We start from the raw sequence: 12272 nt of genomic DNA, 5'->3' as shown, positions 1-12272 counted from the left end.
AGTGATCAATAAGGCAGCTGCCAGCAGGGGGGGATGACACGTCAGTGCAGGAAGCACTTTGTGGAGCTTCAAGTGGCTAAGTAATAGGACTGGGACAAACCATTGATCAAAAGTATTTTTATGTTGTAAAAGGTCTTGAAAATACACCTTCTGGCATTTGAATCCATTTAATAAGAATGCTGCTATTATTTGTGCCTGCTTAGCATGACTGCTAGCAGCCTCTGGAAGGCTTAAAGGCTAAACTCGTTAGCTCTTTATTACAGAAGAAGTTGGGATCTCCTGATACCACCAATTAATTCAGGCATATTGTTAGAAGTGGGAAGTGCTGGTAAATCATATCTCTGTTGCCAAAGTATCACTTACTGCATCTTTCCACTCTATACGAGTCTCAGCCAGGCCTCTTCCCCATGCATTTCCAAGCACGGAATCCAAGTACTTTCTCCAAGGCTTTTCCTTTTCTCTTGTCCTCCGCTCCTGCCTCTGTTGCTCACCAAAGCGGCTCCTGGGGACCAGGGCCTCTTGGAACAAATGCTGCATGACCTTTGCAGTGTTGGGAGCTGCTGCTGAGCTCAGCTCAGGACAAGGGTGTGTTAGGGAACGTCCTCCCTGCATCCTGCAGGGAGCTCTGCCCTGTCTGTGGTCAGTGCACATGATGACCTGGCTGGCAGCAGGAGGGGGCTCACCTCAGAGCTGCTGTTGTCTACTGAAAATGCCGTTTTTCATTAAGGGGGCTGCCTTGGAGTGTCTTGATTTTTATAGCTGCTACAGAGATATTTTTTGTTGTTCCATCACTGCCTCAGGTCATGTTCCCACTGCCTGACCCCTACCTTCCTTGTGGCTGTTCAAGTTCTGTTTTTTGTCAGATATAGGAAGAGAATTACACCCTTCCTTCAGGATTGGTGATTTCAGTACCAGGATGTAAGCCCCACAGCCTCTCCTCTGCTTCTGACTCTTCCAGGCTCTCTCTCTCCAGCATCTCACTAGGCAATGTCCCAATTCCTCCTGTCTTTACTCAGAGGATTTCCAGCTCACTAACCATTCCCGTTGCTCTCCTTTTGCCTGTCTTCAGTGGGGTTACATTTTTTCCCTGTGTGGTCCTCCTTCCCAAAAAGAGACAGTTTTAACCCTGCTGTGAGTAGGCTGGGAGGTGTCCTTACCTGGTCCCAGGGTAGACTTGCCAGACCTGCACTTGTCCAACTTGCAGCAGGTGGGGCTGGCTTGTGTTCAGCTTGCCATCAGCTCCATCCTTCAGGAGCTTCCTGGACAAGCAGGATTTAAGCAGTTCTTTTCCCATATTGTTATTATGAAGGACCATGTACCCACCTACCTGTGCCTGCAGAGGCTGCTGTCTTCTCCATGGAGGTGGAGCAGCCAAGCTGAGCAGAGGAGCCTTCCCTGGTGCCTGTTCCTGGTCTGGAAGATGTACAGAGGGCACTGGGCTCTGCTGGCTGCTGGAGCATCCCCCAGAGCAGGCCTGGCAGGCTGGGAAGCAGCTCCCTCCCACTCATTCATGAGGCAGCGGGACCTGCCAGTGGGATGGTGTTGAGCTGCAACTGGAGTGCAACATGAGGCAACACCCTGGAGCAAGGGCTGGAGGGAGCACACTATGAAATGGGGGGGCTTGATAGGGGTCATCAGGCTGTGCTGCAGTGTCTCAGTGATCACAGTCCCCATCCAGTGCCCCAGGCTCCGTCTTTCTCCCTGTCAATCAGAATGTGGAACTTACAGGTGAGAATGCAGCAACACAAAAGGCAGCAGATGGAGTGTATTGATTTTAACCAGCAATTTTACATCAACAAACCATTCCAGTTATGGATGTTGTTTGTCCATGTGCAGGTGCTGCTCCAGAGACTGCGTGCTGCTGGGTTTCTGAGGGCTCTGCCAGCCTGGGCAGTCGCTGTGCCAGCAGCAGATTGCAACGAGAATCTGTCCACAAACCCGAGTGGCTTTCCCACAAGAACAACAGGAAAGGTAACGCAGCACTAAGCACAGAACCAGCAGAGGAGGCGGCGCGTGGAGCTGCCGAGGTTTTGTTGCAGAACACGGAGCATCGACGGCGTCGTGTGCGCTTCAGTGACAGCTCTTGGCTAGAGCGGCAGGGAGGTGTGACTGCTAATCCACTCCATGGGGAATATTTGCTGCTTTCTCTCTAGGATTTGGAACATCTGTCCCCCCCCCTCCCAGCCTGCCTGCCACGGGAACGAGTACTTTTGCTTTTCCTACCGCAGCACTGGGGTTAGTTGAGCTGTGAGTTATCACAGTGAATCAGGTGACAGTGGCTTGGTGGAAGCCCCTGTTCCTCTAGGCAGGCACTTGCTGGCAAACCAGGGTTGGAGCTAAGGAAGGGCACGCCAAAGGAGCTCACAGGAAAGCTCAGGCTCTGAGGCCCTGTTCAGAATGAAGACAGTCCTCCTTCCAAAAGGGATCTGGATGGGTCACAACCGTCTAGGGAGGAGCAGTGGTGGAGAGGGAAGGGGTTACTGGAAGCTCTCTAATAGTTGGAGGCAATTAAGAAAGGAACAGTGATTTCCACTGTCACCAAGAGACTGCTCCCAGCTGAGTACTGCTTGGAAATTTGAGATCTAATTAAAGCAGGCCTTGGATCTCATCATTCTTCCTGCACGCCTGGGACAATGAAATACTGACTCCTGCATCTGTTCTGTATGTGTACCCGATGCAAATAAGGAAGAAGTCTGTAAATACATCAAAAACCATACTTTATTTTATGTATAGCAATACAATTTACATATTAAATAACACTATAATAGAATGATTTGATATAGTTTAACATAACAAAAAGAAGATTCTTCAAGTTACAAAAAACCCCCAAACAAAAAACAAAAACAAACAAAAAATCTCCCTCAAAATACTCCCTCCCACCCTCTCCCCAAACCAAACACCACATTTTTATTTTTTTTTTCTGAATGGATCAATGAGACAAACGTATCCAGTGACTGGCTAAGTCTAATTCCTATTGCACACACTGACAATGGAATCCAAAAAAAATATCCAACTTTCACAATCACTGCCCCAAAGAAATGACATGTGTGGAAATCTTTTTCGGAGTGTGATGATGGTGTCTCACTACCTCGATACACAGAAGGTTTGTGTTCACATAGCCACCACAGAACTAGGAAGGAGGTGAAACTAGAAAAAAATTAGCTTTATATGAAAATATAAAATTCTATGATTATATACCATAGATACAAAGTTCCCAGAAGATGCTTATCCAAGCAACAAAATATTTACAGTTTTAATGACTTTGCTATTTTAAAAATGAAGGAAAAGAAAATAGGAGTACACATGAATGCTTCAGTCTCTAGAAACAATGGCTGCTTGCTAGTCTCAAATGTTCTAACAAAACAAAAAAAGTCACTACCCCAAATGTTGGAGAGTTGTGACATTGTATAAAATTGACTATCTCCTCTTTTGGAGACGTTTATTCTTAAAACTCAAGACATTTTTCTTGAAATTAATTATCCTCTGTAGAAAATGCTTCCCTTTGCAAATAGTTAACAAAAACACTAAAAACAGTTTAACAGCTAAGACAAAGTAGAGGCCAAATCTCTTCATTACAGTTCCTCTTTTTCTTTATTTTTGCATTCCTTCTCCTTTGATAAGTAAAGCCAATGTAGATCACATTGTTAGAATGGCAACAAAGAGAAGAAGAGCAAAGGGGTAACAGTGAATTACATCTGAAAAAAAAATAAAAAAAAAAGAGAAAAAGAAAAAGAAGAAAAGCAATGCAGTGGATTAACAAATAGGCATTTTCCCTTCATATAAAAATTCACCGGCACCATTTGAATATAAATTTCAGAACACAAGATCTGATGTCAGAAGACATGAATTTGAGAAAGACTGCTAAATTTTTAAGACAACTACATTTGATTTTATTTTTTTTTAAATTAAGTTGGTTTTGTTTTGCTGAGAATTAGTAGTATGTATCTTTGGTAGAATTGATATCTATACTTTTTAGCTTTTAAATAAAATATATTATCTTAAAAGAAAGATTAATGAGAAGGCAGTTGTGCTGTGTCATAAAGATTCTTCTCCTAATGTTCCAATGTATCACCCTGGGTTCAAACAATTTGAGCAGTCAGAAACTGGAAAAACAACTGAAATTTTTCAGATCCTGTAAATGGCTCTGCTGACCTAGAACAGACCAGACCCGCAGTACAGAAACAGTCACTCACAAGAAATAGTTTAAGGGGTTTGGATTTTTCTTTTTTCCTGTTCCTAAATTAGTGTTTGGAAACAGACACTGAAATACTAAGGACAAATGCTGTTTAAAATGAATGCTCCTTAGACCTTGGTCCCGCAGAAGAATCAGTGCTCAGCCTGCACATCTGAGCAGTCCCACCGGCTCTGCCAGACCTTCCTACAGGCACCAAGCTCACATACAGGAGTGTTTGCAGGATGGGGCATTCAGCTGAGACTGTCACCCATTTTAGAGGCTAAGATGGTACAGCAGCTTTCCAAGCATTCCCTCTTGGAAAGCTTGGCTGCTCTTACTCAGCACCGTTTATGTCTCTCACGGTCTGCGGGCACAGTACACATGCAAGACATGGAGGAATGGTATTTTCTAAATGCAGACACACATGCACACGTGTGCTTCAGTCCTTCCATATTTCTCAGGGCTGGTGCTGAGGATCATAGGGATATACTCAGGTTCTCTTAATTTGCAAACCTGCACATTGCCTCTGATGCTTGAAAGACATCCTGACTGAATGCCAAGAGGTGGGTACAGAGGGGGGGGTTGATGTGCCAAAAGCAAGGTTGGGATGCACAGAGCAAGACACTTGTGGGAACATCAGCAGATCTCATGAGTGCCCATCTCCGAGCAGACACTCCCTCCTTCTGCCACTCAGTCCAGGGAAAGGTGCAAATCCATGTAAGAGAGCAGAGCTACAGCTGCTTACAGTAGGGTAGATTTGGCTCTTTGTGCACTTAATCCTGACCTTCACAAGCAATTTCTAGCTTCACCCACTTCAAGCCTCATGCATCACTACCATCTGTTGGCTACCTGACTGTCAGCACAGCACTTAACACACAGCTCCAGCCTCCTTACAAAAAAAAAAAATCTATGGAGAACTCGTAGAACACCAGTGTACATTATTTCCCCATGGATTAAACCTCAAGCAAAAGTATTTCAGGTGTCAAAAAATGCCAATGCAAATGCATGGATTTCCAAAGCATCTACCAAAGTTCAACCCCCGCAGCCTTCATTCATTGATGTTTAAAACTTGTGAGAAGGTAAGGGATTAAACCAAGGGTATTCAGACAGTGTGTCACGAACCACAGTTATCTTCCATCATGCCAGTGAAATGAAAAGTAATCAGCTGAAAGTACTGAACAAATCCAACCCTCTTGATGCCTGCAGTAATCTTCGTGTCACTTAGCTCTTGTCAGGGTTTGAATTCTTAACTTCTCCCTACACCTCCCCAGGAACTCAAATACTTCAGATTGAACTGATCCAACTCATCAGTCCCTTTGTGCTACCAGCTGGAATTTCCTGGGGCCGGGTTGATTAGTGGGGGTGCAGGGGGGTTTCCCAGCCTCTAATGCTGATGCTCACTGGCCAACAGACCACTCAGCAAAACCTTCCAGACTCTGCAGGCAGCAGTACTTGAAAACTTACCTAAATAATTCTGTTACTGGGGTGTAGTGACTGTAGAGCCAGTCCTACCTCCTACCAGACATTAACTGACTCCCTTCTCCATGCCAGGCTATCCCAGTGCAAAGGGGATGCAAACTACAACCTTTTGAAACATTCTGCACATTTTTTATCTGGACTAGCTGTTGCTGGACATGAGATTTCCTTACTGAAACCACAGGCTTATTATCCTGTTCAGCATTAACAGTTATTGGGATCACTTGTATGGAGAGAGATTCAACAAATGGAGAAGTGAAAGGTTGCTGATGAGTTCTTGAATACTGTGGTGTTGAATTAATTGAGTAGGAAATCTTTCTTTCATTGAAGACAAAAGGCCAGATTTTAGCACATACCAGTTCGCATATCTCCTCTGCTCTCAGCAAGGTCGTATCAGTTTGCATCGTGAGAGGTCCTGAACCAAAATGCCTACTCTCCATATCCTTTTAAGCAGTTTGCTTTCAGCTTCCTTGTGAGTGAAAATACACAGAACGCTGCCAAATGTCTGTATTTCAGCAAGACTGGACTGGCAGAAATTAATAGGTTTACATTTAAATGAAAAAATAGGCTGTATTAAATGAAAAAAAATATGCTGTAACATTTTGACAAGTCCTGAAAAATTACAATGCAGGTTTTGTGCAGCTGAAATTCAGAAGTAAAGAAAATAATGCTACATATAAGGGATAGTGCCTTTAACTGTCCACCAAATGTCAGGATGGCTGAAATCACATATTTCTCTTTCCAGGCAGATTCAATAAGCCCTCCTCCCTACTCAGCCGAGCTATGAAGGACACAATTAACTTCAATTTTAAGGAGAATTAAGCATGTGCTTACTTCTTTTGTTAAACAGGGATGGACCTTGTTGAATTATGACCAATACAAAGGAAGAAGGAGCCAGCTGGGATGTATACTTAAATGCTCCAAACAATAATTCGATTATTTATATAATCTGGGGGAAACCACTTCATTGGTGTGGGAGGGAAAACACAATAAGCTAGGTTTGTGCTAAAGAATTAGTCTGGCAAAAAAAAAGAGGGAGAATGTAACTTTATAGGTAGTTTTTTTATTAGTTTGCTTCACCAGTAAATATGGATCAGTACTTTATGTTTTAGCACTAAAGTATGAAAATTACACACCTGTAAAAATGGCATCTAACAGTTATGAAATTAAGAAACGCCTGTCATCATGTAACATACCATTAGGTGTGAGGTCATATTCAAGAAATAGTAAGGAAATTAGATGTGTTTAAAATATTGAATAGCTTAGTAATGTAAAATATTGCTACCTTTAATATATCTGAAAACAGGTCTGATTTTGGGTTGTAGTAGATTTCTCACTGTATTGGCTCTGATGAGAATAAAACCAAAATACTTTCCCATCACAGGGTTGGTTATAAACCAAAATCAGCATTTTTCTGATTACATGGGGAAACTTTGAAATTGTAAATTCAAAACCTATCACTGTGTCCCAAATATGAATTGCATCTAATTTATAATTATATTGTATGTAACATATATTCCATGTGAAGCAAGTCTCAGGCCTGTAAGTGTACAAAATAGCAATTTGAAACAATACAGAAATAATTGTTTCAGCTCCACAAGGCTTCACTGTAGCTAATAATCACCTGCCACATTTTGTCAAGAAAGGATGAACACTGCTCATCCACTCCATGGAATGCAGAACACCGTTACCAAAACTGTGACGTGATCATTAAATAATAAATATGGTATGAAGGGGTACAGTATCTGTTGTAGAAAGAATCCATCTGGCCTAGCATTCAAGATTTAGGATTCGAGGGTCACTGTAGTTAGCAAAACTTCACTGCATTTAAACAAAACAGAAAAAAGCGTATGTTTGTTGTCATGGAATGTCACATCAGGGCTTGTCTTGTATTAGAGTATTATAGGCAGTAACACTGATCATATAGTGCAAACTAGATAAAATTGCGTTTCACTGTGTGAAATAAACAGAGGTGCAAATGCTCAGTAGGATACCATTAAGACATAAAATGGCAAAAAATAAATATCAAAACTTTTATCAGTGTAAAAAAGTAATTGGGTTATTGTATAACCTAGAGTCTGGCAAAAAAGGCCTCAAAAAAGTTCACTCAGTCTTCAGAAGTTCTACAAATTAAGTGCCTTTTCAGGTTTCCAATTAGACAAGAGACTCCATGCTTTCTGCGGGATCAGATTCGTCACTGGCCATCACAGCACCATTTTTGTCCAGTGTCATGGGACCATTTCCATTTTCCTTAGTGCTGACCAAGCTTAGCATTGCCTTATAAAGAAACTGGTACTGTTCCTGGAAAAGAAAGGACAAGTTATTTCAATCCTTTAAGGTGTACATAAATAAGTGACACTTAAATTTGGCATTTCCAGGGAAGGTCATGGATATTCGTTACCAGAAGCACACATAGAGCAAAGAAATAGACTTAGAGCAATTATCTCTGTTAATCTAGTTTTACCTCGTCAACCCAAATTTCAGTTTTGGGTAGGTTATATGGTTTCTGATGTATTATTAAGTGCTACAGGAGGGCAGGACAAACACCTGAGGCCACAGCTCAGCCTCAGGTTGGTCCCTGGGCAGCAGAACCTCGTACCACACACACTGAGCCAAGGAGGCTGCTCTTGCTGAACACCCAGTGAAGAGCCTTATCTCCCTGGAGCTCCACCTGCTCTGCTGCATCCCTTCAGACCACAACATGCCAGGTTTAAACAGCACAGCATAGCTCACAGGGCTGGCAGGAGGATGATGACAAGTCAAAAGGTCCTTCTCTGCTAGGACTGCCTTATGGTGCCCCCCTCCAATGTATGAGAAATAAGTTAAACTGCAAATCAGAGACTTACAGTGTGGGTATGAGGTTTATAAAAAATGACAACTACACAAAAAAGTCCAAATGCAAATTCTGCTCGGTAGCAGATGCTGTAGGGCCTGATAACATACACAGTGTGTGTTTTAGTGCATGCTTTTGGTCTCACATGAAAACCTTGTAAGCTATCTATTTATATTCCATTTGAAGACTTACAATGTCTGTAAATACTCCAGGCCGCATAAGATTTATCATCTTTGCCACCTGGAAAACATCGACAGCATTTTCATTCTCCAGCTGCTGGGACAGAGTGGTAAGGGCACATAGCGTTCCTGCTGACACAGCTCCATACCTGGAAAACCACACCAGAATGATGAGTTACTCAGAAACACACCTGGGTGCAGACACAGGGTCATGAAAATGTTGTTACAGTCTTATCTGATTACTGCAGTTCATCTTTGTATCTATTAAATGCCTGTTTTGTAGTGGTTAATTTTTAGTCATTTTGACTTATAGAAGAAATTTGATGGTACACCAAGTCATCTCAGGATATCTGTACTAATCAACACAAAGAACTGTATCAGCAGCAGAAAGTGAGCCATTTCAAAATACCCAGCCTGGAGACTGTAACACCGAAATCAGTTCTCACACGCCACGTGTACTGAGAGCATCTGCATTACAGTTGAGCGTATTTTAAATTCATTAGTGGGAGCTCAAGCAAAACATAAACCATTAGAAAGAAATGAGACTTTTCCTCTTCCTCCACATCTGACAATTACAGCAAAATAACACGGCTGTGAGGTGCTCACAAGTAAATGGGGCACATCTCAAAGTCTTCCTTAGGTCTGATTCATCGGCAAGAGGCAACATCCCTGAGCCAGGCACCCAAGAGACATTATGGATTCTGAAGAGTTGAGCTGTGCTGTCATGTAATAAGAGCCTGAGCAGTGGTTATTTCGTGAGGAGCACAACTCAGCGCGTCCTTGAGAGGTCAGGTGGAAATCTCAGTGCTGTAAATCTGGGGGTGTGCTTGTGCTGTATGTGCAGGTGGGAGGCACAGCATAAAGGATCCTACACAACTGCTTCCGAGGAGCCTCCACTCTACTCTGCTCTCCCAGTACTCAGGAGACTGAAATTCTGTCCTGGCTCTGCTATGGGTCTGGCCTGTGACTTTGAGAAAGTCTGTGTCTAAATGTCCCCACTGGTAAAAGGGCATCGGTGCTGCCCTGCTCTCTAAACTGTTTGGAGAGCTGTACGTGAAAATGGAAATGATGAGCAAGGGCTGCCATACCATCTTGTATCACAGGATTACTACTAGGATGTTTTACAGCATTCCTGTGGAAATCAAGACATCTACTGACTTCATTTCATATGATTTTTGCAAATTCAGCTTGCCTAGAAATGGGAAACAACAGATCTGCTATGTTGCAGGTGAAGTGTGTAAAAGAAGCAGCAGCACCATCCAGATGGCTGTGACAGGTCATCTATAGGGACAGTGGACAAAGTGCCCAGTGCATGTGCCTGACAGGACACAGCTAAATGTCTCTGAGGGTATAATGGTCTCATTTTTATTTGGGCTGGTTATCTCCAGTTCCCAACAATCTGAAGACTTTTCCTGTGGAAAATTATGCCGCAGATCTTTATCTAGTTGCCTACACGTTGGAAGTTATATTTAAAAATCTTGACAACTGTCTCAAGTTGGAATTTCTGAACTTTTTAAAATGTTATCAAGTTCATCCCACCATGTACTTCCTAAATACCACATGCATTTATTATTTGCAAATTCATATATTTGGAATTAATCTGCAGTTGTAATTATTAGTGGATTATGTGATATAGTTGTTGCATGTAGCAAAGGGAAATTTTCATTTTCAGCTACATTTGCTTAGGCTCCAATGAAAAGCAGAATCCACATTATGTATTAGGCATAAAAATAAAATCATTGAATATGAAAAATAAACCAAAAAAGCAATTTACAGAAGGAATGACTCAGCACTGTTAGGAATACGATTTTGATTTTCTTTTTTTTTTCATCTAGCATGAAATGCCCAAATCAATAATGGTATTAATTTTGTAAAACATAATCTTAAATACTGCAAGAGTAGCAAAACCTCACTTCATACTACCCAAAGCATGAATATTAAAATCAGCCTGGAATTAATCAGCGCTGGTAAAAGGCAACAGAGCTTACACTGTACATTAGCAAGGCAGGAGGTTGTGGGAGAAAAACTACTTGCTGCAGCCCAAGGTACCATTTTCAGGAGTCAGTTGGGAAAAACCTGTTGCAGCAGGGAAAGCAGGGAAAGCAGGGAAAGCTGTTTCAGCATCAGTGGATACCAGTGGTGTCCACACCCCAGCACAGCAGCTGGTCTGACCACTGAAACACCAGAGTGTGGTAGTAATGTTTTTGCAAAGAAGGGGAAGATTCCCCAAACCCTCCCACTAATTCTGCTTTGTGGCAATGACAGAAAGTCTAATAGGCTGTAGAGCAAAGGGGTTGCAGGTATAGCAGGTGTTTGCACTCAGTGTTCGCTCTAAGGACAACACAAGCAGTGTCAGAAATTGGGCCTCCTTGGGATTTTAAGGACAGAATGACTCCAGGAAGTGCTCTGCCCATCAGGAAACAGTCCCTCCAAAGAGATCCTGTTAGACCCAGCCTCCAGCCTCACTGTAATGGTATTTTGCAGCTCCATAATGTGTGCAAGTAATAATATGCAATGCAATATTTAGCACCCTTTATAATTGGGTGTTCAAGCGTAGCTGGTAGGACAATGCTCACAAAAGAGGCAAGTGTTGGGGCACGCTGGCCCCATGTTAGCAGGCTCCCTCCCTCCCACTTGGCACCATATGGGCCCCTTGGAGTGTTTTTGGGGAAGCAGAAGGAATAAAAATAAATCTTCTCTCAGAAAATGTAGGCCCTTTGTCACAAGATACTTCTGCTGCTCATCCTGAGACACAGCTGAGCTGAGCTTGTTCTGGCACATTAAACTTGAGCTGTTAGACAGGAGCTCAGGCTGTTTTGAAACTAGTTACCATAAGCCCATATTGGGCTGCTTAGAGTCTTATCTAAACCAGGGCTCTGCTGGGTTCTGAAACAGGTTGTAGGATTTGTTTGGGATACTTCCAGGTGCAGAAGAACCTGAAATGCTTCCAAAGCAAACAGCCTCACTTCCTGAGTCCACCTAAGATTATGACCAACATAAAAACTATGTTAAGAAAAATGTATTTGGCCTCAGGTGCCAACTGAAAACTCATCTCTGGAAGTTTAAATATTCCTATCCTGTTCCCTAGACCACTAAACTCCATCTGCTCCATGCAGGAATGGACATCACTCCTAAGAAGTGTCTTGTAGCTGAGTAACATCTTGTACAATCTGCACATAAATGAGAGAAAAGTGATGACATACTCATCATGAACTATGGTGGGGCCATCCCTTGTTAAGGCCTCTTCCTTGATTACATTGATAAGTTCAAAGGTACTGCTTATGGGAGCGTCTGGGTTTGGCCATTTGGGGCACTGAAAGTGGCGGACTTCCAGAACGTAGTCATCCTGCAATGACAAACCAGCCTGGGCATTAGCTTCTTTCACTCCACACTCATCCACTCCAGGGAGAAAGAGGGAAGAGCCTCATTACACACTGAAGAGAAACTTTCTTCTTCCAAACAGGTTATATAGAAAGAGGACAGACACACAGCTCCAACAAGAGCAATCAAGGAATTAAAATTTAAAAGGGCTTGAAAAGTAATGGTTTGCAGCAAAGTCCAGCTGCAATTCAGATAGCAAACTAGAAGCAGGTTTATAGTTCAAAGAAAT

The 12272-nt window shown here is 42.6% G+C and overlaps 1 protein-coding gene across 1 annotated transcript in view; it reads right to left on the bottom strand.

Annotated features, from left to right (window-relative positions):
• Positions 1-2700: 2700 nt before the first annotated feature.
• PTPRG (protein tyrosine phosphatase receptor type G) overlaps positions 2701-12272 on the bottom strand; it is a 399599-nt gene continuing 390027 nt past the window's right edge. Inside the window, exons 27-29 of the mRNA XM_027722958.2 lie at positions 11866-12008; positions 8676-8811; positions 2701-7951 (exon numbers count right to left, since the gene is read on the bottom strand). Of these exons, the coding sequence (XP_027578759.1) occupies positions 7805-7951; positions 8676-8811; positions 11866-12008 (426 nt within the window). The 3' untranslated portion in view covers positions 2701-7804. The remainder of the gene's footprint in view (positions 7952-8675; positions 8812-11865; positions 12009-12272) is intronic.

The sequence above is a fragment of the Pipra filicauda genome, unplaced genomic scaffold (assembly GCF_003945595.2).
Source record: "Pipra filicauda isolate LSUMZ 115617 unplaced genomic scaffold, ASM394559v2 scaffold148_size1903560_pilon, whole genome shotgun sequence".
NCBI lineage: Eukaryota > Metazoa > Chordata > Aves > Passeriformes > Pipridae > Pipra > Pipra filicauda.
Note: the sequence above shows the minus strand (reverse complement) of the source record. Positions and strands in the feature narration are given on the sequence as shown.